At 47.9% G+C, this 21,390-nt stretch overlaps 12 protein-coding genes across 12 annotated transcripts; 7 read left to right on the top strand and 5 right to left on the bottom strand.

Moving 5' to 3' along the window:
- Positions 1-87: 87 nt before the first annotated feature.
- V1513DRAFT_440357 (Yos1-like protein) lies at positions 88-1,111 on the bottom strand. Its single transcript, XM_066897356.1, has 4 exons — positions 891-1,111; positions 771-830; positions 571-678; positions 88-508 (listed from the first exon to the last, which is right to left on the bottom strand). Exons 1-4 carry the CDS (start codon positions 916-918, stop codon positions 453-455), a joined length of 252 nt encoding a protein of 83 aa, XP_066754772.1. The 5' UTR covers positions 919-1,111; the 3' UTR covers positions 88-452.
- V1513DRAFT_440353 (uncharacterized protein) lies at positions 911-3,118 on the top strand. The gene is made up of 5 exons (XM_066897355.1): positions 911-1,542; positions 1,589-1,724; positions 1,773-1,944; positions 1,991-2,752; positions 2,801-3,118. Exons 1-5 carry the CDS (start codon positions 1,187-1,189, stop codon positions 3,031-3,033), a joined length of 1,659 nt encoding a protein of 552 aa, XP_066754771.1. The 5' UTR covers positions 911-1,186; the 3' UTR covers positions 3,034-3,118.
- On the bottom strand, positions 3,034-4,789 carry V1513DRAFT_440350 (60Kd inner membrane protein-domain-containing protein). Its single transcript, XM_066897354.1, has 3 exons — positions 3,585-4,789; positions 3,401-3,532; positions 3,034-3,346 (listed from the first exon to the last, which is right to left on the bottom strand). Exons 1-3 carry the CDS (start codon positions 4,608-4,610, stop codon positions 3,113-3,115), a joined length of 1,392 nt encoding a protein of 463 aa, XP_066754770.1. The 5' UTR covers positions 4,611-4,789; the 3' UTR covers positions 3,034-3,112.
- An 813-nt stretch (positions 4,790-5,602) lies between these two features.
- Positions 5,603-7,428, top strand: V1513DRAFT_440348 (Metallo-dependent phosphatase-like protein). The gene is made up of 2 exons (XM_066897353.1): positions 5,603-5,992; positions 6,046-7,428. Exons 1-2 carry the CDS (start codon positions 5,741-5,743, stop codon positions 7,282-7,284), a joined length of 1,491 nt encoding a protein of 496 aa, XP_066754769.1. The 5' UTR covers positions 5,603-5,740; the 3' UTR covers positions 7,285-7,428.
- Positions 7,429-7,910: 482 nt separating this feature from the next.
- Positions 7,911-10,427, top strand: V1513DRAFT_396648 (glycoside hydrolase superfamily). Its single transcript, XM_066895388.1, has 2 exons — positions 7,911-8,256; positions 8,303-10,427. Exons 1-2 carry the CDS (start codon positions 8,079-8,081, stop codon positions 10,054-10,056), a joined length of 1,932 nt encoding a protein of 643 aa, XP_066754768.1. The 5' UTR covers positions 7,911-8,078; the 3' UTR covers positions 10,057-10,427.
- On the bottom strand, positions 10,380-12,693 carry V1513DRAFT_440345 (uncharacterized protein). Its single transcript, XM_066897352.1, has 4 exons — positions 12,384-12,693; positions 11,070-12,321; positions 10,877-11,001; positions 10,380-10,541 (listed from the first exon to the last, which is right to left on the bottom strand). The coding sequence occupies exons 1-4, from the start codon at positions 12,609-12,611 to the stop codon at positions 10,509-10,511; spliced, it is 1,638 nt and encodes a 545-aa protein (XP_066754767.1). The 5' UTR covers positions 12,612-12,693; the 3' UTR covers positions 10,380-10,508.
- Positions 12,694-12,802: 109 nt separating this feature from the next.
- V1513DRAFT_396642 (nucleophile aminohydrolase) lies at positions 12,803-14,079 on the top strand. The gene is made up of 4 exons (XM_066895387.1): positions 12,803-12,977; positions 13,044-13,063; positions 13,123-13,724; positions 13,776-14,079. Exons 1-4 carry the CDS (start codon positions 12,943-12,945, stop codon positions 13,884-13,886), a joined length of 768 nt encoding a protein of 255 aa, XP_066754766.1. The 5' UTR covers positions 12,803-12,942; the 3' UTR covers positions 13,887-14,079.
- A 131-nt stretch (positions 14,080-14,210) lies between these two features.
- On the top strand, positions 14,211-15,514 carry V1513DRAFT_440335 (putative methyltransferase-domain-containing protein). The gene is made up of 6 exons (XM_066897351.1): positions 14,211-14,696; positions 14,756-14,842; positions 14,898-15,138; positions 15,193-15,213; positions 15,272-15,301; positions 15,357-15,514. The coding sequence occupies exons 1-6, from the start codon at positions 14,290-14,292 to the stop codon at positions 15,435-15,437; spliced, it is 867 nt and encodes a 288-aa protein (XP_066754765.1). The 5' UTR covers positions 14,211-14,289; the 3' UTR covers positions 15,438-15,514.
- On the bottom strand, positions 15,449-16,339 carry V1513DRAFT_440331 (mitochondrial 37S ribosomal protein mS23). The gene is made up of 2 exons (XM_066897350.1): positions 15,926-16,339; positions 15,449-15,866 (listed from the first exon to the last, which is right to left on the bottom strand). The coding sequence occupies exons 1-2, from the start codon at positions 16,288-16,290 to the stop codon at positions 15,551-15,553; spliced, it is 681 nt and encodes a 226-aa protein (XP_066754764.1). The 5' UTR covers positions 16,291-16,339; the 3' UTR covers positions 15,449-15,550.
- Positions 16,340-16,540: 201 nt separating this feature from the next.
- V1513DRAFT_440330 (uncharacterized protein) lies at positions 16,541-18,826 on the top strand. Its single transcript, XM_066897349.1, has one exon. It carries the CDS (start codon positions 16,831-16,833, stop codon positions 18,682-18,684), a length of 1,854 nt encoding a protein of 617 aa, XP_066754763.1. The 5' UTR covers positions 16,541-16,830; the 3' UTR covers positions 18,685-18,826.
- Positions 18,793-19,499, bottom strand: V1513DRAFT_440327 (transcription initiation factor IID, 18kD subunit-domain-containing protein). Its single transcript, XM_066897348.1, has 3 exons — positions 19,328-19,499; positions 19,172-19,269; positions 18,793-19,110 (listed from the first exon to the last, which is right to left on the bottom strand). Exons 1-3 carry the CDS (start codon positions 19,383-19,385, stop codon positions 18,901-18,903), a joined length of 366 nt encoding a protein of 121 aa, XP_066754762.1. The 5' UTR covers positions 19,386-19,499; the 3' UTR covers positions 18,793-18,900.
- An 894-nt stretch (positions 19,500-20,393) lies between these two features.
- V1513DRAFT_440323 (uncharacterized protein) lies at positions 20,394-21,310 on the top strand. The gene has a single exon (XM_066897347.1). The coding sequence runs from the start codon at positions 20,648-20,650 to the stop codon at positions 21,014-21,016; it is 369 nt and encodes a 122-aa protein (XP_066754761.1). The 5' UTR covers positions 20,394-20,647; the 3' UTR covers positions 21,017-21,310.
- The last annotated feature ends 80 nt before the right edge of the window (positions 21,311-21,390 follow it).

Genomic DNA, 21,390 nt, shown 5'->3' with positions numbered 1-21,390 from the left:
GCGGGCGATTATTCCGATTCCGCGGCGGTTGGCGCGGAATGCTACTAATATAGTATAAATCTACATAATAATATCTACAACTAATAACCCGTGACTTGACGCTAAACACCACACCTGCTCTCTACTGTCTTGTGGTATCTTGGTCTTCAATGCCCCAGCAGTTTATGAAGAGTGGCCTGGATTAGTTAGTCTACATGCTCTCAGTTCGATGTGTTGTACAGTTGATAGCGACATTTGTTACATATCATTAATATATATTATCTGCGTAAAATGTATAGTCATAACATATATTACAGTCCCCAAACCACTCATAATCATAAAATACACAACGCCGCCATGGTGACATCACGCCGGTAATTTTGGTCTAAAGCCAATGTTCGACTGGCAGCTCGCTGTAGCGTGCATCTCGCTGCGCGAATTTTGTTCCAATGGCGTCGTTTTCATATAGCCCCTCAGCCTAAAATCAATTCATAGATAATGACAGTCGTATTTATCCCTATAAGCGGTACTAATACCAGTTAATGTCTATATTTCACTGATTCCGGACTCTTGCAGAATTTGGCAGCATACTTCTCATCAATGTCCGCACGGCAGATATTAGATTGATCATCTTATTTTTCACACTTGTAGAATCTGCGGCCCCGAAGCCGTTGTCAACAGTCACTGACGACCATCCGACTGTCCATCCATTAGTCTGTCGAATTCACAGCCAGCACATGTATCAAAGTATTCGTGCTATACGGTTCATGTAACCAGAAATAACTACATACTTCGGGTCAGGAATCGATCTTCGCTGAGGACAGCGATTGAATTAATGAGCAGTAATATAACTATATACAGTCAATACCCGTTCAGCGCCACTCACAGGGCCTCCAAAACATAAGCCTCACCGTAAAATAATCGGCCGAGTCCGAACATTCTGCTGCCGAATTGTTTGATGTCTGACGAGCCTGCTCTGTAGCGTGCTCGACAAGAAAGTGGTGTTGGTAGATTCGCCAATGCTTTGTAGAAAGAAGGAATCGTGATGGATCACTTTATCACGCGATGAGCCGCAGCGGTGAAAAGGATAAGCATGACGACACGTTTTCACATTTCAATATAGAGGTGAGAGTATTATTACCTCCAACACATGTGATCCGGAAATATACAAGATAAAAATAATTTTGCGAACAGATAGCAAATTTCAATGAAAGCACCGTCATCCCCGAATCAATCCCCGCCGCTCGCCAAAACTCAGACATCTGTTTCTACATTGCTGTTGCGCACATTCAAGCCAGACCCCCGAGCTACAATCTCTCACCAAATCGCGATCTATTTATGTTTGTTTTTTATTGTTTCAACGTTAGCAGCCATTGGCGTGTACATCACTACCAAAGTCATCGCTGCGATCTGCGGATCTCGTCTACGAAGAAAGTCGGAAGCCGTTCGACGGAGTATATTTGAGAATTTCAAGCCTGCGGAGGATGAAGCGGGCACTTCTGAGAGTGAAGTCAAGAAGAATGCGACCCGGCCTGTTATTGTGGGATTTTTTCACCCATATTGGTATGTGAGGTGCTAATGAAAGAGATAAAGTCTTAACTATTTGTAGCAACGCCGGAGGCGGAGGTGAGCGCGTTCTGTGGGGAGCTGTCCATGCGACCCTGAAAGAGCACAAGAATGTGATCTGTGCGATTTACACCGGAGACACAGATGTGCATAAATCAGAGATAATTGAGAAAGTTAAGGTGCGTCTGTTCTTGTTTGACTCATTACGACGACTCACATTGCCGCAGGCGCGTTTCGAGATAGATATTGATGAAGACAGAATATTCATTGTCTATTTACTCAAACGGCAACTTGTTTCCGCGTCGACGTGGCCCCGGTTCACGTTGCTCGGGCAGGCACTTGGTTCCATACCTCTCGGCTACGAAGCAATCAGCAAGCTCGTCCCGGACGTGTTTGTCGGTAAGCAGCCTGGTTCTCATACGTCGGCTGTAAACTAACGCAATAGACACAATGGGCTACGCATTCACATACCCGTTGGTGTCCCTCCTGCTCAATATTCCCGTCGCTGCATACGTCCACTACCCTATGATATCAACCGACATGTTCTCGACTCTATCCCTGACAACTCAATTGCCCAAGTACATATACTGGCGCATCTTCGCGCTCATGTATGCATTTGTCGGCGCGTTTGCTGACGTAGTGATGACGAATGGCACATGGACATTCAACCACATCAAGTCTGTGTGGTGGCTCAACCGCCTCCTCAGTCTCGCCTTCGACAGATCCAAGAAACTAGAGTTCAAAATTCTGTACCCTCCCTGTGCCACCGCAGACTTACAGAAATTCGAAGTTACTAGGCCGCGACAACCAATCGTTCTTTCAATCGCGCAATTTCGTTTAGAGAAACGGCATGAAATCATTCTCGAAGAATTCGCAAAGTTCGTGAAGTCAGATGCGGCACCGCCCCGTACACAGCTCGTGCTCATCGGCTCAGTTCGTGACGATCTTGACAAGAAGCGCGTGTATGAGTTACGATTGCTCGCACGTGAGCTTGGGATTAACGACGTCGTGCACTTTGTACTCGAGGCGAAATGGGACGAGGTTAAGAATTGGCTACGGACTGCCAGTTTAGGTGTTAATGCCATGTGGAATGAGCATTTTGGGATCGGAGTTGTGGAATATACGGCAGCTGGATTAATATCAGTCGTGCATGAGAGTGGCGGGCCGATGCTGGATATTGTCGCGCCATTCGATGGCAAACCTATCGGTACGCATGCATCCTACTTCTTCGGATGTTTCCCGGCTAACAAAGCAGGCTTTCACTTCTCAACTGATCCAAGCGGAGAAATGACACTCGCGACAGCTCTAACGAGAGCATTTTCAATGTCTCCCGAAGAGCAAATTGAATATCGTACGAGAGCCCAACAATCCGCTGCGAGATTTTCTGAAGAAAATTTCGAGAGAGGGTGGTTAGAACGTCTTAGAGTGCTGCTAATGTTAGAAGAATACTGTCGCGTAGATCGTATCTCGCGAGGGTCACCTTCGTGAATATGCGGCACTTGTATATTGTTGTATCAAAATATATTGCATGTATGTACAAAACCACCAAGCACATCTTTACAAAACTTTAATTGGTAATTTTAATCCGATCGACAGGGACGCCAGGCGAATGCAACGCGGTCTGCTCCATCAACCGCTGCATACTCCGATCGTCCAGAGTAGCGGTAATCCGCAGAGGATTTGCAGGTTGTTTCATCGGCGTTGCCATCTTGTCTCCGGGAACAAATTTATAATACCGTCTCATGAACGCGTTCTGCACCATCGAGTAGAGCGCTGACGTAAGCCAGTAAATCGTGTACGACTATCTTGAATTTAGCGCGACATTGCGACCCCGTCAGCAAAATGTGACACATACCGATGGATAAATGAAGGATAAGCTGACGATGAAAAGTCCTCCGAATCGTGCGACTACAGAGAAAATGCGTGAGAGTACACCCTGCCTTGCTCGTCTAAATGCTCGCACTTTATCTCCCTCTCGGACATATCCCTAACTCACAATCAGCCACCGTCCGTTTTGTTCAAAGTTAACAGTTTCATACCTCAATATTGAAAAACGTCATCGCAGTGAACACGACCGGCAATATCAAGTAGGGATCCACAGTGTCCAAGTCCTGAAACCACAACATTCCCTGGGTATGGTAGTACGTCCCCTCCGTCAATACCGACGTATCGTCCGTTCGCACACGAGAATACCGCGCAACGCCACGACTACCGAAAAATAAAATAAATGACTGTACGAACGCCACGGCGAACGTCCGCCATATGCTCACATGGAGCTGATTCTGCGTGAGTTTATAGTTCGACTTGGCGAAATGCTTGAGTGTTTGCATGCGTTCCTTGGGCGTCTCGACAAGACTGAAGATCTGAGCGACTTGCTCTTTCGTAGAAGATGGATCGGGTAGCGCGTTGCGGTCAAATCCTTTAGGAAGGATTTTTAGTCTGCCTTTGATCATGCCATTACGGATTAAGGTGCCAATCGCTTGAACCAGTCCTCCAATTTCATTCATTCTCTGCGCATTCTTCCTACTCCAAAGCGCGACCGGTAACGTCAGCGTGACGCGCAGGAGAATGCAAGTGATTGGTATGACCCAGCCCCAAGTTAATCCTGTGACATCGTGCACAGTCGAGAATACTTTAAAAGAGACTTCCCCGATGATGACCGTTTTGTCGAGAAACCAGACGTATGCGTCCACGCAGGACTGTGCAAATTTGAGAAGCCAGTCCCAATCGAAGATATAGTCGACCCATGACGTCGCGCCGGTGGACGCTATCCCCTCATTGTTACCAGCTGCAGAGTTGAGCACCGTGGATGTCAAGTCTGGATTAGCGTCTGCTGCGCGAGGGCGAGATGTTGAAAATGCCGAGCGTTGCGGGTTTAGTAAACCGAAAACGGCTGAAGGGGAACTTGGTGTACCTGGTCTGTGGGCTGTGATGTGGGTGCACCACCGCGCAGGTATCCGCTTGCACCAGAGCGGTTGAGAGAACGCATGTACTGGAATAGCTGCTGTTGAGGGCTTCCGTAAAAGTCTGGTCTGCAACCGTAATGTCCGTAGGGTGGATGCCATCGTGATTATTATTATGTGATCCCGTGGGGTTGTATGGGCTACCTGCCTGTCAAGGACACTCAATTGATTTATTTGCTGCACTAATCAGACATAAATAAACCGCAGATAATGTCTGAGCTAGTATTCGTTGCTGTTGCGCCAGTTGGCTGTTCTCGGGTTCGCTCGCGAATACAACTAAGGCTGATTGTCTAATTTTCGTGCGGCGGTTTGATGGTGTGAATCCCACGATCTACATTCAAACTTTATTTATTCATCCGAGTGTTGTGTCGCTCATGTCTATGAACCGATTCATACGCCGCAGATAGCCATCATTTTTTGCCTGTGCATATGTCATTTTATGCTATTTATATCTTAGGGCGGGAGATGAGAGGGAGTTATAGACAGAGCTCGTTTGATAGCCGTGCGGTAAGGGACTGGCTGTAGAGACGTAATTACAGATAGAATCTGTTGATAGACTGTTGGGATTAGCAGTACTCGTACTCTAGGCTATGCACGCTGCCTGTATGTCTGTATCTAGAGTGCCATTGACAATTATAGCGCAAGATATGTACACGCAAGTACATCTCATTTGGGGAGTTAATTTGAGCTGCAGCGACAATGCCAAAGATCAAGGCTAGTGATCTCCGTTGGCAAAGAAGAATTTGACGTCGAAAAATTGTCAAGCTAATCTAGGCCTAGAAAGGCTATCATCGTTATATAAGTGTGATGCCAGGGTCCGCGGACTTGACGATCCAAATTAAATGAGATTATCCAAATGTTCACGGGGAAGGTTAATGACCAATTCCGGGCTTAACATCATTCTTTGTTAAATATTTGTAAATTCGAGTAAATGTAAATCCCCAGTATTAAATAGAGCGACAAGTGCGCGGATGGAAGGTATGGATTGAGCACGTTAATTGTAGCGAAGAAGGAGGGGATGTGCCCCTGCTTTGTGATCACGTGAGTTAGATTTAATTTGAATTTAGCATTCACACGATCACTCGTTCAAGCTTGTCTAATCCACGTGTATCCATCAGTTTCACTCGACATCATCTATAATAGACAGTATCATTGTATCATCCTAATCTTCAGCGATCAATAGGCACGGCACTTTGGTATTCGATAATCTGCAACGTCTCAGAGGGACACAAATGCCTACATACGAGGCATCCTATCCACCGAATCTATACCACGCCTCGAGGCCCCGGGCCACGCGTCGTGGGCCGCCGTTCCAAGTTCCTTCGCTACGAATTGGAAATATTCAGCTAGGCCATATTTTCAAAAAGCTATTTACGTTGGTGAATGCCTTGCGGCTATTGTGGGTTGTTGTGTTGGTCTGGGGCGAGCGGAGGGTGATTGAACGATCGATCCGGGCATGTCAGTGGGAGAACTGGGAACATTGGGTAGATCTATACATATCTGATCTGAAAATTTAAACGTGCTAATTGGTGTGTAGCCTGAAGGCGCGACGCCAGAGCGGGTGGTGCTTGTTGCAGACCCACAGTTAGTGGACGACAACACATACCCTGGCCGGAACTCACTCTTCCTCGGACTGACAGAATTCTACGTGGACACGTACATGCACCGCGCATGGCAATACGTCGAAACAATTCTCTCATCAGATGCAACTATTTTTCTTGGAGACTTGTTTGACGGGGGCCGAAGATGGGACCATGAGAAGTGGATGGCCGAGTACAAGCGGTTTCTGAGAATATTTCCCATCTACCCTGGCAAACTGACACTCTTCGAAGTTGCTGGTAACCATGACATCGGACTCGGCGACACTATTGTGGTTGAAGCGCTTCAACGGTTTACAGCGTACTTCGGAGAGCCGTCCCGCGAAATCGAAATCGGGAACCACAGCGTCGTGATCCTGGACACGGACAGCATGATGAACACCAACAACGAAGATATATACGGTCCGCCACGCGCGTTCTTTGACGCGCTCGTTAAACGCACGGACGAGATGACATTGCCACGAATAGTCCTGTCGCACATCCCGTTTTACAGACCACCTGATACGCCGTGTGGCCCGAAGCGCGAAGGCAAGCCAGCTCTTCCGATATCACGGGGGCACCAGTACCAGACCGTCCTTAATTCGGAATTGTCGCTTGAGATTCTCGAGAAGCTGCACCCGGTCGCAATTTTCTCGGGCGACGACCACGATGCTTGCCGGCACATCCATTCGTACAGCGAAGGAGCACGCGCGACGGTGGAGTTTACTGTCAAGACGTTTTCGATCGCGATGGGGGTTTCGTACCCGGCGATTGAGATGGTGTCGCTGTGGAACCCGGGAGAGAGCAGGAAAATGGGGGAGCCTACGTTCCAGACGAAACTGTGCCTTTTGCCGTCGCAGTTTGATATTTTCAGGCAATATTTTAAAGCATTGGTGTTGACATTCGTCCTCACGTTTCTGGGAGCAGCGCGAGCTTGGCGGGCGAGCAAGAAGTACGGTAAGGCGGGACTGGATCACCTTGGCAGCGACAAGGACAAGGGAAGCAGGGTTTATCGAACTTATCCGACGGCGGTGAAGATTGTGCTGGCGTACCTACAGAGGGCCAAGCGTAACAAATGGGTGCTGTGGACAATGGGCCGGCCCGGCACTCTGAAGCGGGAGTTCATGGAGCGCCTGGTGCGGGTAGGGAGCGTAGCTGGCGGTGTTTACGTATGGCTGCTGATCCGCGACGTGGTGTAAAATTGTGGCTGCTGTTTGTAAGATAGATAGATATGTACGATAATTTCGACAAACGAGCTGTAATATTGTTAGGTAGCAAGATATTAAACCCAACGCTGGCCGCCAAGAAGAGAAAGAGAAATAAACAATAATATAGGATTTGAATTAGATGGCTGGAATGAGGCCAGTGCCGGAATACGGCTAGCAATGTTCCTAATCAGGCACCATACTCATCTCTCCTCTATAGCCGAGTGTTCAAAATGATGTCAGGGCCAGGGTCCGCATGTCGCAGCCGCAGGTAGAAAACATATGCAAGCCAATGAAAGCGCAGAGTGGCCAGGGACGTATTGCTAACTAGCATCTGCAATTAATACTCAGAGTAATTGCATATCAATTCATATTTCTGCAGTAAAAGGACAGTGGCGTTTGAACCCAATAGAAAAATACTGTGTTGTGCGAGTTTGCGCGGTAGTGACGCGTGAGGTACGCGTAGGACACGCGTCTTTCATCACGTCGGGCACGGGTTAGACTGTTTGCGGCGCGAACACACAACAGCGGTGGCTTCAGAAGCCCACGGACCCTGTGCACAATAGGCGGGACAAGAACACTACGCCCGCCCGACTAACCCCTTCGTGACTTCTTTTTCGCTTCTCTTCCCTTTACGCTCTACAACCGATCCGAAGGCTTCCCGTTTCAAAATCGACGCGACGGCGTCAGCTTTCACGCGTGCACTCTTTTCGCGTAAAGCCCGTCCCTCGTTTTTATAGCGTTGTCCTCTCATTTTCGATTTCCGCTAGGTTCGCTAATCAGGCACCATGCTGTTTTCCCGCTATCTCGCGCTCGCCGCGATTGCCCTTTCCACTGTCTCCGCAAAGCCTCATGTTCACCACCGTCACCGTCGCGCGCCAGTCGCTTTTCCAGTGGCCCTGGACGAGAGCAGTGCCAGTGGCTGTGAATGCTATACGTACGTCACAAGTTGGCTGGTCGAATACGGTAAGTTGTTTCCTTACAAACATGTGATCGTAACTGACCACTCTAGTGCCCACAACTACATCGTCATCAATGACCACGCCATCCACGTCTGTACAACCCATTTCGTCCATCAGCTACACTTCTACAGAGGTCCAGTACGTCTACGTCACCGTTTACCCGTCGTCGCCTTCGCCTGCAAGTATCTCGACGTCGGCCTCGTTGTTCGAGCAGGACGTCACAAAGACCAAGACCATCACCTCAGTCCACACGTCGACCACAACGACCTCGGTGAAGACGACTTTGATCATTACACCTACGCCAAGTACAATGTCGACATTGTCGCCGACGCTGACTACATCGTCGACAATAACGGCCTCGTCGATACCGACTACCTCGTCGACACCGACTACATCGTCGACAATAATGGCCACGTCGACACCGACTACATCGTCGACAATAGCGACCTCGTCGACACCGACTACCACGTCGACACCAACTACATCGTCGTCGACGCCGACTACCACGTCGACAGTAACCACCTCGTCGACAGCGACCACCTCATCGACAGAGATTGACTCTACTTCTACCTTCTTCTCAACCGTCACTGTCTTCGTCACCGTCACGCCAGTCTACTCTACAGTCTACACGACAACTACATGCACGCCTGGCACATACAGTATTGGCGAGCTGACTACAACGTTGACTGTCGAGGAGACAATCGTTGTGCCTTGCTCTACGCAGACTATCATCACTGTGCCCTGGCAGACTTCGTCCGATGCCGCTGTTGTGACTTCCTATTTGACAGCTAGTCCTACAGAAAACATGCCAGTGATGCTAGTAACAACCAGTGTCGACGAGACTGCGTACACTACCGTTTCATGCACTCCCGGCACATACACTATCGGAGGGGTTGTCACCACAGTGGCCGAGACCACCGCGATTGTAGCGACCACCACGCCCTCTGCGGCAGCTGCACTTCGCAGACGAGACGAGGTTGCACTGCAGTTTGCTGCTAAGAGAACCGGTCCATGGGCCATCGCCTACGCGCCATACACCGCAGAAGGCGTGTGCAAGACCGCTGAGGAAGTCGCGGCTGACGTCCACCAGATTGCGTCCAAGGGATTCCGCGCCGTCAGGCTCTATTCTACTGACTGCGCGAGTCTCATCACCGTTGGAGATGCAGCTGCAGCTGAAAGTATCAAGCTGATTCTCGGCGTCTCTCTCAATGAAGAGTCCGGTCTTACGGGTGCGCAGCAGCAGGTCAGTGGGATTCTTGAGTGGCCGAGAAAGTCGTGGGATGTGGTTGACATGGTCGTCGTTGGCAACGAGGCTATATTCAACGGCTTTGTTACCGCAGCGGATTTGGCAGCGTTCCTCGTGCAAACGCGAAAGGTCCTCCGCGAACGTGGCTATCTGGGCCCTGTCACCACTGCCGAGACTCCAACTGTCATCGACGAGCATCGTGACATCTTGTGTCCTGCTATTGACGCCGTCGGCGTGAATGTCCAGCCTTTCTTTGACGCGAGCGTAAAGCCTCAAGACGCTGGTATCTTCGTCCGCGAGCAAATCTTAAACGCGGAGGCTGCGTGCAATTTCCAACTCCCTGCCGTCGTCCTCGAAGCCGGCTGGCCTAGTGCCGCAACCGAAGCAAACGGCTTCGCGGTCGCCGGAAAACAAGAGCAGGAGATCGCGATTTGGAGCATCCGGGAGATCACGGACACACAAGGCAACGTCGTGTACTTCACGTTCGTGGACGATGAGTGGAAGTTACCTGGCGTGTTTGGTGTCGAACAGCGGTTTGGATGCGTGGATTTGTTTTAATCGTATTTTTGACTATTTTTGTATTATTCTGTACCATACAATTTTGCTCGCTGGGGGGTTACTAAGCTTGTATTGTAGGGATTCATTTTTAACTTCACATTTTGGTTTCAATGTCATTTTGGTTAGAATAAACTATGATGTTGGGCATGTATCGAATGATGTCTCACTTGGCATTCTTTTTGCCAATTGAATGTTTTGGATGTCGTGATTGGACGATGGCCGAGCTTTGGTTGAGTTTTGGTTTGAATGACATGTTCTGCTGTCGGCCACTTCAGACGGAGTGTTTCTAGTTTTGTGCCGTTCCTTCACTTTTGCTAATTGAGTGTACTTTTAGTTTATTGAATTTTAGCTATCTTATTGTTTTCTTACAAAGGAGTCCAATTTACGACTTTTTGTCTCTATTGACGTCCAAATGCCACCATCCGAAAATTATCTTTTTCTTCTAGATCTAATTAAATGTACTTGTAAGGATTCATAATTCCGTTCTAAGACAAAACATGTTAGCCTGTTTGATTCCATGGGCAATTATAGGTCATAGATCCCCAGTTGCGGCTCGGTTTCACCTCCGCATTTCGCGCCGTTTGACTGGCCTCCGCCTCCCGCCCCCGCCACTTCGCATCACAATCACAAATCTTACTTCGACCAGACGTGCACGTCCGCTGCTCACTTGCAGGTCACAAGACATGACAGCGTACTCAACAATTTGAGGATCGTGAAAACGTAATTGGCGGGGCTCTCCGTTAATCTCCAAACCGCATTTGGGCAACAAGCCATAAAGGGAACATGAACAATGTACACATCAATGACAAAGGGAACTCACCGGATCGTAAACTTTCTTGACTTGCCGCATTAGTTCAATCACGCTCTGGTCCTTGGAATACTTGAGATATGGCTTCTTCGCGAAACCGAGGCCGTGTTCAGCAGAGACTGATCCGTGACGTTTTTCTATGCTTTGTTAAACTTGACATACTTTGATCGCTACGGACGAGACGGTCTAGGTAAAATTGACTCACCGATCCACTCGTATACCCACGGTTCAAGAATATATTCAATCTCCTTGTCATAATGTTTGACCGCGACATTAAGATGCAGGTTTCCATCGCCTAGGTGTCCGTATCCAACAACATTAACGACATTAGAGCCTTCAGTGCCGATATCGTGACCAAACTCCTGAATGCGAACGCGCGTGTCCTCCACTAATTGATACAACTCTTCAAGCGGGATACTAACGTCATATTTGTACACGCCACCTGACTTGCCTAAAGACTCGGGAATACCCTCACGCCAAGTCCACAAATTCTTAACCTGCGTCTCGTCCTGGGCGAGCACGCCGTCGGCAATAATGTCAGACTCCATCAACCCTTCGAGATATGTCTGCAGTTTCTCCTCATCGTGCACACGATTAGAGCCCGATGTCTCGACTAGCACGTAGAAATTGTGTGGCTCGTCTAATGGCCTCCGCAGTTCGCTGAAACGGGCAACTTGCTCTTGGGACGCAGTGTCCATGAATTCGAACGCAGACAGAATTTCGGAGAGCTCACCTTTGGCCCTAACAAATGCTTGCTGAACGTTTTCGTAGGACTCGAGACCGAAAAAGGCGACGTTGACGACTTTGGACCGGCGCGGGCAGAAAATAGAGATGCCGGTAATGACCCCAAGCGTTCCTTCTGATCCGATGAAAAGCTGCTTGATGTCGTAACCAGTATTGTCCTTTCGGAGTTTTCCAAGACTGTCGAAAATTGTGCCGTCAGGCATCACGGCTTCGATACCGAGTACGGTGCCGTGTAAACTGCCGTATCGCAATAATCGTAGTCCACCTGCGTTTGTCGCGACATTTCCCCCAATATGGCAGGACCCCTTTGCGCCAAGGTCAAGCGGAAAGATATACCCCCGGTCTGCTAGGTACTGATCTGTGGTCTCGAGAATACAGCCGGCGTCGGCAACAAGGATGCCCGAGACCTCGTCGAACGAGCGTATCTTGTTCATCAAACTCATCGAAATCACGATCTCGTCAAACACAGGTACGCTGCCGCCCACGAGACCGGTATTTCCTCCCTGCGGCACGACGGCGAGCTTTCGCGCGTTGCACCGCTTCATGATAAGCGAGACTTCCTCGGTCGACCGTGGTTTTAGAACGAGTTGAGATTGCCCGTGGTACTTGCGCATAGCGTCGACGTTGTACCCGGAAAGATCCTCCTCCGCGGCCGTGAGCACCGAACCCGGGGCCAAAACCGATTTGAAATATTCGATGTCCTCTGCGGTTATCTAAACTCGAGTGTTATACTTGACTTCGATGAGGAAAAAAAATAAAGTATACGGCAGCTTACCTTGCCAAATCGCTCGTCGCGAACAACGTCAGGGTACATCGTACTCGTAAGTTTGACTACCTGGGTTCCTGTAGGAGCACTAGCATATTGCCTTCGCTGACCTGAATTAACTGCGACCACAGCGCATTTGGAGGCAATCGATAATCTCATTGGCGAGGTCAGTTTATTTGCGAACTTGTTCGCGTGAACTCCCCGTACAACGCGTATTAGTCTGATTGTCTGGCGCATCTCGATTGCGCTATACAATGTATATTAATTGCGTCGTCTCAAGCCGTAGTCATATACTCTATAACCCGTTAAGAACTTTTGCAGTTCGCGTACGATGGCAGACAAGGTTTAGCGGTTCACCCAAGCCGCGGCGCAGTGAGCATAAGCCGACTACAGGCTGGTTGCGGTTGAAGACCTCGCAACGCCGTGTGCACGGCTATTAGCAAGACACACTGCTGACACTTAAATATCACCAAACACTTTAGACATACAGCAACCATTGCATCGCATCGGATACTTGATTCAGCTATATATTGGTTTAGAGATTACGCCATCCATATAACGGACCATAATGAGTGGATACGATCGTGCATTGTCCGTCTTCAGGTATGTCGATTTGCATGGATCATGGCCAGATGAATGATGGCCAGCGCTAACATCATATTCATCTAGCCCTGATGGCCACGTCTTTCGTATGTAATACATTTACGTCTAGTCGCGCCGAACTCGAAACGAACTAACTACTTGACAGAGGTTGAGTATGCTCTCGAAGCCGTCAAACGCGGCACATGTGCCGTTGGCGTGAAAGGCTCTAACATCGTCGTCCTCGGCTGCGAGAAGCGCACGGCTATGAAACTCCAAGACACGCGCATTACTCCATCCAAAATTGCCTTGATAGACCACCACGTCTGTCTCGCGTTCGCAGGTCTGAATGCCGACGCCCGCGTGCTGGTAGACAAAGCCCGAGTTGAGGCTCAATCCCACCGGTTGACCGTCGAGGACCCGGTCACGATCGAGTACCTCACTAAATACATCGCCGGCGTTCAGCAACGTTATACACAGAGCGGTGGTGTTCGTCCATTTGGCATCTCGACTCTTGTGATTGGCTTCGATCCTAACGACGATTTGCCGCGGTTGTATCAGACTGAGCCTTCTGGTATATATTCTGCTTGGAAAGCAAACGCCATCGGACGCAGCAGTAAGACTGTGCGGGAGTTTTTAGAGAGAAATTATCAGGAGGATATGGACCGCGAGGAGACCATCCGACTAGCCATTAAGAGTCTGCTGGAAGTAGTGCAGACCGGTGCTCGAAACATTGAAATCGCGATCATGGCGCCAGGAAAGCCTATGGAGGTTTGTTAGACTTACAGTAAATTATGAACTTTGTATGCTGACTCACTTCAGATGCTGGATTTCGATAGCATTGAGCAATATGTCAAGGACATCGAGACAGAGAAAGAAGCAGAAGCCGCCAAGAAAAAGGCAAGGAGCGGCCAGGTGAGCAGTAACGCTTAGATGAAAATATTGAGTTGGATCTTGTATTATACGTTGTGATTTATGTTACGCTGGTATATAGCTTTTCGTGAATATTACGTACTACGGCTTTCATGATCATGGACTTGGTCCCAGTATATTAGGTGTTCTTTTCCCGGCATTTTATTTGCCGCTTGGCGCTTGCAACATAATATCTACTGCATACAATTCTCAGTTATTGGGTTTGGTAATGTAGATGTTGTTTATTTGTAGATAACTGGTCCATTGCCTGATGTTGGGCGCCGTAACACGTCAGGACCCTAGTAATTTTCCCAGTTTAGTGAGCAAAACCAGACCACGAGTACACTCGACGAATACAACCAATTGCACAGCAACAGCACGCGCATCAAATTTACGATATCGCGTTCTTTCTAAACTTAGTTATATGATAGAGCCTACCATGTCACCAAGTCTAATAGCAAAGTCACCGTCACCGATACAATCTACAACACCATCTGACAGCGAGTCGGACGACCCTCTCCAATCCCTACTTCTCGCTTCTGATCTTATCCCGCTCGCGCAAGACGTGACAAAGTTTGCCGGTGTAGACTACGCGACCTCACAAGCGGGAGTTCTCGAAGTCACACTAAACGGCACTGTCGTGAAAATCAAACACGACGGTGGAGCGGCAGGGTGTGGAGGCAAGGTATGGCCGGCGGGGGAATTGCTGTCGCGGTATTTGATTGGTGCGAGGGAGAACGAAAAGTACCTCGCGAACGAGGTCGTGTGGAAGGAGTCGGCGAAGCGAAAAATAAAGATTATTGAATTGGGTAGCGGGACTGGATTGGTTGGGTATGCAGCCGGGAAAGATGGGCCATGAAGATATGAGCATGGATTAACCTGCGATATAGACTTGCTCTGGGCAACGCGTATAACCTGGCCCCAAGGGGCAGCGCAGTCAAAGATACGGGGCTGGATATAATAGTTACTGATCAAGTGTAAGTTTGGCCACTCTGACTATGCCATTCTATTTACTGAAGGTGTCGAAAAAAGGAACATGCTCAGCCTCATGGCCGACAATGTCGAATTAAACGATCTACAAGGCACTGTCTCTGCTGAGGTACTAGATTGGGGAACTGAATTACCTGAACATTACGTTAGGCCTTTTCCAGACGTAATATTAGCCGCTGACTGTGTGTATTATGAGCCTTCGTTTCCGTTGTTGGAGACGACGTTGCTGGCAATGACTGGTGATAATACCCTAGTGCTGATGAGCTATAAAAGGAGGCGCAAAGTAAGTAGGTGCGGTTGTAGACATTTTCACCCCATGGCTAACAGAACTCGCCAGGCTGATAAACGGTTCTTTCAGGTAACAATGTCATCCATGATGCACTGTTACAAGGCGCTAACAGTCGTCCTCGTTATAGTCCATCAAGAAGAACTTTCGGATAGAAGAAGTGAGAATTGTAATTACAGTCCATTGCAAAATTTGCTAACATGCTACTATAATAGATCAAGGACTACGAAGAGTACAAGGACTTCTCGCGCGAGAGTGTTTTTCTATATAGACTCATTCGCAAGACCCCAATGTGAGCATGAATGTGTGCATAGCAAACAATAAATCGCATATAATAAGAGGTGATCCTTATAATACACTTGTCTATTCTCCGTAGGATTGACGTATGTACAAAAATTTAGCCTGGTGATCAATTGTCCATTTCGGCCTCTCGACCGGCCTCATCCTCTTCGTCACCCGCCATGCCAAACCGTGACCGCATTCGCTTGGTCACGGACTGCGCCCTAGTCTTCCACTCCTCAAGTGACGCAGCTTCATTCTCTATACCTCGCTGGTTGTAAGACTTGGAGAAGACAGCACCAAACATACGAGCTTCCTCCTCGGCAGTTTGTCGCTCGATTGTCTCCTTCACTCGCAGCGAATAAAACTCCTTTCTCGCAATATCATACGCCTCGTCCTGTGATAATCTCTTCTTTCGTATTAACCAAAGAGTCCGTTGAACAACGCTATTAGTCCTCGTAAGCACATACTGAACATCACCTCGCATTTCTTGGCAAATACTAACCTTTCGCCATCTAATCCCTTATATTCCTGCTCCAACTTACTCCAATCGCACCGCTGAAAATCCAGCGCGTCTTGCTCGACCACTATTCTCGGCCTCGTAAGTTCCCACGGATGTTGTCTGTAAAATAACTTTCGAATCCGATCCTCAGGGTACACGATTTCCATTGGCTTCATCATCTTCTTGACACTCAAGTGTGGGTGCTTTTTCCGTAGCTTGACAATATCGACTCTTTGGACGGCGTCGGCCGTCGATGGTGGGTGTGCAAGTACAGCTTTAAACCATGCTGGCTCCCCTTTCACCACACCTGTTTGTAGAAGGCGAGAGGTACGCTTGATAATTTCGAAGACGTCGGATTGTGGCTTCATGGTGCTATTTGTGACAATTTACAAAGTTGACAGCACCAGGAAGATGCTGTGTGCTGATTACCGTTGCTCGGGAACTAAAATTTGAGTCGATTTCGCCTGTAAGGTGCGGACCCGAAGTCGGAATTTAAGGGCCGGGCCAGCCTTTGGAGGTATAACTAACGACGGGTAACACACCAACGCGGGTCGAGACTAAGGTTCCATAACGCGGCTTAATTTTCAGGCCTGAGAACAACTGATCAACTGTAATTTATGTTTCCACATTCACTGTATCCACGCATTGAAGTCATTCTACCAGTTTCCGTGCGCGTATTCGTTAGCTGACGTACAGCTACACAGTTTGCGCGCTGTGTGCACCACTCCAATTGTAATTGCAATATCCGAAACGACGCCCCAGAGCAGCTATGATTTTCGCACCTCCTTCGGCATTACCATAAGAAAATTCACGACTCTAGCTCTGGCAACATCACAGATCGCACACAACGATCCTGACATCAGGGACTCGACTGGATCTGCAAAGGGCATACCACACACCTCAATTCAATGTGGACCCAAGTGCAAAGAAGTGCACTCCGACCTGTCGTTCCAGTTATTACTCGTGGCCGACCGAGACACCGATGGTGGTCACGGCGGTCGCCAGTACGGTGTGAACGATGGATGTGGATTAGTCATTCTGCATTTGGCGGAAACTCCATGGCTGGCTTTGCGGAGCGTGAGCCTTCAGGGAGTTACCACGCAGATGAAGAAACTATTCAGAATGTTGAACAGGAAGAAAATTTGAAGTACCTAGACGACGACCTAGAGAGTGAGACAGACGAGGTTCAGTCGATAATTTATGGTTCTCGTGGTGATAATGATGCAAAACATAGCGGTGGCAGGAAGGGAACCAGCCGAGAGGTTGCAGCTGGCGAATTTCTGAAATCACGGACGGCTCTCTCGCAATGGTTATTAGCGAACGTGCGAATACGAGAAATCGGTTGGCTTGAAGGACAGTCGTTTGATTCTGTGGTTACAGAACATGCTGAAGTTTGGGTGCAACGATCAAAATTGCACACTTTTCGCGAAGTATCGAGTACGCTTTACAAGCCGTTTTATCAATCTTTGGTGCACGCGCGCATATTTTCCTTTTCAAAGAAGGCGATGACGAAAATGTTTGCGCGATATATACAGATGCCAGAACCTCGGCCACTGCATATCAGAGCGCCACACCTAGAATTTCTATTGTCGAACTACGCTGCGGCGGCCAAGGATGACGAAATATATCTGGAGCATTACTCGACGATATTGAACGACCTTAAGGCAGCCGGATTGCCTGTATCTTACAAGGAACATCTTGTGGAGTTGTCACTCGTCTGCCATTATGCTCAGCGACATAAACGAGCTTCAGTGGTTACACGCACGTTTAACAAGTTCAGGGAGATGGAGATGCAAGGCGTCATTGCCCGTGAAGCGTCCGCATTCAATGTCTTGATGACGGCAGTGACAGCTGCAAGTGATTTTGGAGCAATGGCCGCGATTGTCGAGGAAATGCGTCTGCGGAAAATAGCTCCAGACAGATTTACATATGTCAATTTGATGACCTATTATTCAAAGCTTGGTAACAAGGTAGCTTTGCAAGTTTTATACCAGAAGTTCATTGAAGCAGAACAGATCACAGATATTGTCGTGCTCGAAGCCATGATAGCTGCCCTGGTGCGATGTCGAGACGTTGCAGGTGCGAAAAGTTTGACGCGGTTTATTGAAATGCGAGCGACAGAGGAGGGATGGATTACCCCGCAGTTGTCTAAAAGGCAACTGAGGTTTTCCGCGGGAAATTTGAAGAGAATGGCGAGAAATCGGCGACGCCTGCGATTACAATTTGGCGACGACCAAATTCCGGATCCGGAAGATACAGTGGCAATTGCTCCACGAGACACAACGTATCATCCCCTACTTAGTTACTATGCATCTATTGGCGATTATGAGTCGCTGGTAGAGACGATTAACCGCATGGATGAGTTTAGGCTCACTCGGAGGCGCGCCTATATTTTGTTTCTCAAAGGCTTTTATATTCATGGCGGCTATCCAAGTTCCGAATGGACGCTTGCGCGATTGGAAAACCTCTTGGATACTCTGATGCAAGATAAGGAGCACGACAATCTATTCGTTCGCCAGATGACTGTCTGGGCTCTCCGTGCATACGCAGTTGCTTCGCTTGATTATAGTAAGTTAACCACGGTCCGAGATCGGTTAATACAGAAATTTATCGAAGAAGGCGGCACGGCAGATACCATTAGTGGGAAGATAGCACGTGTCATGGACGATGCTGAGGAGTACATCCGGCTGAGCCGACGAGCCCAGTTCATGAATAAGCCTCCTCTGAAGAGACGTGTACCGTATTTTCGTATTCTTGCATAATGCTCTACGGTCGGTGTTCGGTTTTTTTTGTATATAATGAACATGTACATATAATATGTCCTTTTTGCATCGACGGGTGTTTTTTTGTATGTATACATATTTATAATTGTGCATGCATGTATTAAAATATGTATCGCTGAGTTCCTAGACACCAAACACATCATAATCGCCTATTGTACAAACATGATACCGCCTTTATCAGGTAGCACCGCTCATTCACTTGTCCTTATCACCCAAATTCTTCGACAACGACTTCCCTTCCGAATCGTCGAATGTCTTGCGAGCTTCATGTATCTCTTTTGAAAGGCGCTGCAATTCCTCCACTCGTCCGAGTTTCCTGTAATCGCGTCGTAACGCAAACTTGAAATCGTCTACTTTGACTTTATTTCTATTCGTTGTCCGGGCCATCCGTGCTGCCTCGTGACACTGCAGAAATAGGTACTTATAAGCCTAGTCATCAAACCGAAAATTCTGGGCATATACTTACCATATCGACTATATAATCTGTTAAAATGTCCTCGAGTACCGCTACGGATTCACGCTCAGGATTTGGAACGTCTCCGAATGCATACATCAAAGCTCGCACTAGAATTGTGAGTTAGTTAGTTGATGTGGTGAATCCGGAGATGATGTTGCAACTAACCATCGTTGGTGAAAAGATTTGGCCGTTTTCGTTTGCGCGAGATTCCCTCTGCCGACATCGTACTCGTAGTGAATGCCTAAGCTGCTGTAAGGTAATCCTACGATCGTGGACGGGAGCAAAAAAAATCGATACACCAAATTTGCAAATTGTCTATAGACGAAATCCTCAATGTCGTCAACTTTCGGTCTGCAAGTTATGGACTCCCACTTAAGGTGTCTTCCATTGTGCCCTAACCGTATTGGGAGTAGGGTCCTGAAGGCTGCCTTTTACGTAGAACCGATTTCCCACACCGTCTGTATGCGATTCACGAAGCTGTTTCGAAATCATAAGTATTACTCACAATAATGGCAAGATGCTGCGCAAGATTATGAGGTATTCAGATCAGCTGCGTCATTTTTATTAATGATTTTGTGCGTTGATGAACGTTCGGGTACGAGCATGTCGAGTTTGTGTGTCACAGTTTTGGTTGCGGTTTGTCATTATGGTGTGCTTCATTTGGTACTTAAAACTATGTCTAAGTAGGGGTGGACACGAATGACGAATATATTCGCATTCGTACGAATATTCGCAATTCGAATGCGAATATTTGGATGCTTCATGCTTACGAATGCGAATAAAGAAAATCGTATTCGTGTCCAGCCCTATGTCTAAGCTTTCAGATCATATATTATTAAGAGATGGAGCAGCTCAACTTGTGGCAAGCTGCGCGCATATTCTGGTTAGGAAAAAAGACAGCCAGAAACAGGAGTGATTTCCTTAAAACCTTGATTACCCCTAGCTTCGGTATTCCGACGATCCTGAATCTGGAGAAGTTGGTGACATCGAGAGTGACAAACAAAGGTGACATCTCCGGAGGGTCGTTCGAGGCGCGACGTCATTACATGCTTAGGCGAATTTATATCTTCGACCTGGTTCCGCGGTGTAAAAGATTATATCTGGACGGTTACGTCAAAACCTTGAATAAAGATATTTAGGCATCGGGGTTAGGTTAAAGGCTAGAAGGAAAGACTCGAAGCGGAATTCTCGCGTTACCCGCCCTCTAAGCTTGTCGCGCTTTTGTTGGTGACAGCGATAATAGCGAAGATCAATCAATAACAAATTGAACTTCACTTTAATCGAATTGATCGGTCTTTCTTGACTATCGCCGTCACTCTGCTCTCCAGTACAACGAGGTGCCAATTAGATGGTCTCTGAGGCCACCTTTAGGTTGCATCAATAGTCCTACAAGTGAACTAGGTATCACAGGTCGGTGTTAACTTTTGAACGCCTCAGTGTGTTCTTATATTTGCTTCAGCTTAGACGACTTGCAAATCCACAAAAATGTCTTTCTCCGACAATCTAGCCATTCTATCACAAATCTCTCCATACATATCCGCGCCAATAAAATACGGCAGGACAGTACTCACGCACGCCCAGAAACTTGCAGGACCGCCGCTGCTCTCACTCATAACCGCAGAACCAGATCTAGTTTCAATTGTGATGCTCTTAGTCATTTTATGGCTATCACTGGTGGTACTGAATCAAATGGCCAGGATGGCGTACGGAGTCGTTGCCATGGCATTGAAAGTTGCGCTGTTGACCGCAGGCGCGGCAGCTATTATCTTGGTCATGAACCGGGGCGTGGAGGATGCGAGTCGCGATTTGGGGCACGCTTCGCGGATGATCGTCGACTACTTCCAGAAGATATGATGGGAAGAGGTGTGAGCGACAAGTGATGGAAATTAATACATGATATGCACGTTTCAGGAGTTTTGGAATTATTGTAGGAACAGCTTCAATTTAGTATAAATGTTATAACCAGCATTTGAGCGGCCACGGTTGTATAGGTACAATGTATATAATTCAGTCAGTATCATAATTTATAGCAATTAAAAGAATAACGTGATCGGGAAGCGAACCGATCGCCCAAGCGAGCCGATCGCTCTTCATTTTTTACCCCGACACGTACTTCATCTGTTTATAACGTAGCAACCATGACCGAACACGATCAAAGTAAGGAGGGAAGAATTCTCTTAGCAATTCAAGCATACAAAAACGGCAAAATTTCAAGTATTAAAGGCGCG

The sequence above is a fragment of the Lipomyces chichibuensis genome (genome assembly GCF_038497645.1).
Source record: "Lipomyces chichibuensis strain CBS 12929 unplaced genomic scaffold V1513scaffold_7, whole genome shotgun sequence".
In the NCBI taxonomy this organism is placed as follows: Eukaryota; Fungi; Ascomycota; class Lipomycetes; order Lipomycetales; family Lipomycetaceae; genus Lipomyces; species Lipomyces chichibuensis.
This window is presented reverse-complemented; position numbering and strand designations above follow the sequence as displayed.

What these genes read in the sequence shown, in the direction of transcription:
- V1513DRAFT_440327 (XM_066897348.1), bottom strand. Translation starts at nt 19,385, where the DNA reads ATGTCGGCAGAGGGAATCTCGCGCAAACGAAAACGGCCAAATCTTTTC. An exon ending in AAATCTTTTCACCAACGATG is followed by an intron (nt 19,270 to 19,327) that starts GTTAGTTGCAAC and finishes TCACAATTCTAG; the next exon opens with TGCGAGCTTTGATGTATGCA. An exon ending in CAGATTATATAGTCGATATG is followed by an intron (nt 19,111 to 19,171) that starts GTAAGTATATGC and finishes CTATTTCTGCAG; the next exon opens with TGTCACGAGGCAGCACGGAT.
- V1513DRAFT_440345 (XM_066897352.1), bottom strand. Translation starts at nt 12,611, where the DNA reads ATGCGCCAGACAATCAGACTAATACGCGTTGTACGGGGAGTTCACGCG. An exon ending in GCGACGAGCGATTTGGCAAG is followed by an intron (nt 12,322 to 12,383) that starts GTAAGCTGCCGT and finishes ACTCGAGTTTAG; the next exon opens with ATAACCGCAGAGGACATCGA. An exon ending in GTGGGTATACGAGTGGATCG is followed by an intron (nt 11,002 to 11,069) that starts GTGAGTCAATTT and finishes AACAAAGCATAG; the next exon opens with AAAAACGTCACGGATCAGTC.
- V1513DRAFT_440335 (XM_066897351.1), top strand. Translation starts at nt 14,290, where the DNA reads ATGATAGAGCCTACCATGTCACCAAGTCTAATAGCAAAGTCACCGTCA. An exon ending in ATAATAGTTACTGATCAAGT is followed by an intron (nt 14,843 to 14,897) that starts GTAAGTTTGGCC and finishes TGTCGAAAAAAG; the next exon opens with GAACATGCTCAGCCTCATGG. An exon ending in CTGATAAACGGTTCTTTCAG is followed by an intron (nt 15,214 to 15,271) that starts GTAACAATGTCA and finishes TCCTCGTTATAG; the next exon opens with TCCATCAAGAAGAACTTTCG.
- V1513DRAFT_440331 (XM_066897350.1), bottom strand. Translation starts at nt 16,290, where the DNA reads ATGAAGCCACAATCCGACGTCTTCGAAATTATCAAGCGTACCTCTCGC. An exon ending in AAGGGATTAGATGGCGAAAG is followed by an intron (nt 15,867 to 15,925) that starts GTTAGTATTTGC and finishes GAGGACTAATAG; the next exon opens with CGTTGTTCAACGGACTCTTT.
- V1513DRAFT_440330 (XM_066897349.1), top strand. Translation starts at nt 16,831, where the DNA reads ATGTGGACCCAAGTGCAAAGAAGTGCACTCCGACCTGTCGTTCCAGTT.
- V1513DRAFT_440350 (XM_066897354.1), bottom strand. Translation starts at nt 4,610, where the DNA reads ATGGCATCCACCCTACGGACATTACGGTTGCAGACCAGACTTTTACGG. An exon ending in TGACGTTTTTCAATATTGAG is followed by an intron (nt 3,533 to 3,584) that starts GTATGAAACTGT and finishes ATTGTGAGTTAG; the next exon opens with GGATATGTCCGAGAGGGAGA. An exon ending in TATCCTTCATTTATCCATCG is followed by an intron (nt 3,347 to 3,400) that starts GTATGTGTCACA and finishes AATTCAAGATAG; the next exon opens with TCGTACACGATTTACTGGCT.
- V1513DRAFT_396648 (XM_066895388.1), top strand. Translation starts at nt 8,079, where the DNA reads ATGCTGTTTTCCCGCTATCTCGCGCTCGCCGCGATTGCCCTTTCCACT. An exon ending in AAGTTGGCTGGTCGAATACG is followed by an intron (nt 8,257 to 8,302) that starts GTAAGTTGTTTC and finishes TGACCACTCTAG; the next exon opens with TGCCCACAACTACATCGTCA.
- V1513DRAFT_440323 (XM_066897347.1), top strand. Translation starts at nt 20,648, where the DNA reads ATGTCTTTCTCCGACAATCTAGCCATTCTATCACAAATCTCTCCATAC.
- V1513DRAFT_396642 (XM_066895387.1), top strand. Translation starts at nt 12,943, where the DNA reads ATGAGTGGATACGATCGTGCATTGTCCGTCTTCAG. An exon ending in CGTGCATTGTCCGTCTTCAG is followed by an intron (nt 12,978 to 13,043) that starts GTATGTCGATTT and finishes ATATTCATCTAG; the next exon opens with CCCTGATGGCCACGTCTTTC. An exon ending in CGCCAGGAAAGCCTATGGAG is followed by an intron (nt 13,725 to 13,775) that starts GTTTGTTAGACT and finishes GACTCACTTCAG; the next exon opens with ATGCTGGATTTCGATAGCAT.
- V1513DRAFT_440348 (XM_066897353.1), top strand. Translation starts at nt 5,741, where the DNA reads ATGCCTACATACGAGGCATCCTATCCACCGAATCTATACCACGCCTCG. An exon ending in GGGAGAACTGGGAACATTGG is followed by an intron (nt 5,993 to 6,045) that starts GTAGATCTATAC and finishes ATTGGTGTGTAG; the next exon opens with CCTGAAGGCGCGACGCCAGA.
- V1513DRAFT_440357 (XM_066897356.1), bottom strand. Translation starts at nt 918, where the DNA reads ATGTTCGGACTCGGCCGATTATTTTACG. An exon ending in AGATCGATTCCTGACCCGAA is followed by an intron (nt 679 to 770) that starts GTATGTAGTTAT and finishes ATGGATGGACAG; the next exon opens with TCGGATGGTCGTCAGTGACT. An exon ending in CGTGCGGACATTGATGAGAA is followed by an intron (nt 509 to 570) that starts GTATGCTGCCAA and finishes AACTGGTATTAG; the next exon opens with TACCGCTTATAGGGATAAAT.
- V1513DRAFT_440353 (XM_066897355.1), top strand. Translation starts at nt 1,187, where the DNA reads ATGAAAGCACCGTCATCCCCGAATCAATCCCCGCCGCTCGCCAAAACT. An exon ending in GGATTTTTTCACCCATATTG is followed by an intron (nt 1,543 to 1,588) that starts GTATGTGAGGTG and finishes AACTATTTGTAG; the next exon opens with CAACGCCGGAGGCGGAGGTG. An exon ending in AGATAATTGAGAAAGTTAAG is followed by an intron (nt 1,725 to 1,772) that starts GTGCGTCTGTTC and finishes ACATTGCCGCAG; the next exon opens with GCGCGTTTCGAGATAGATAT.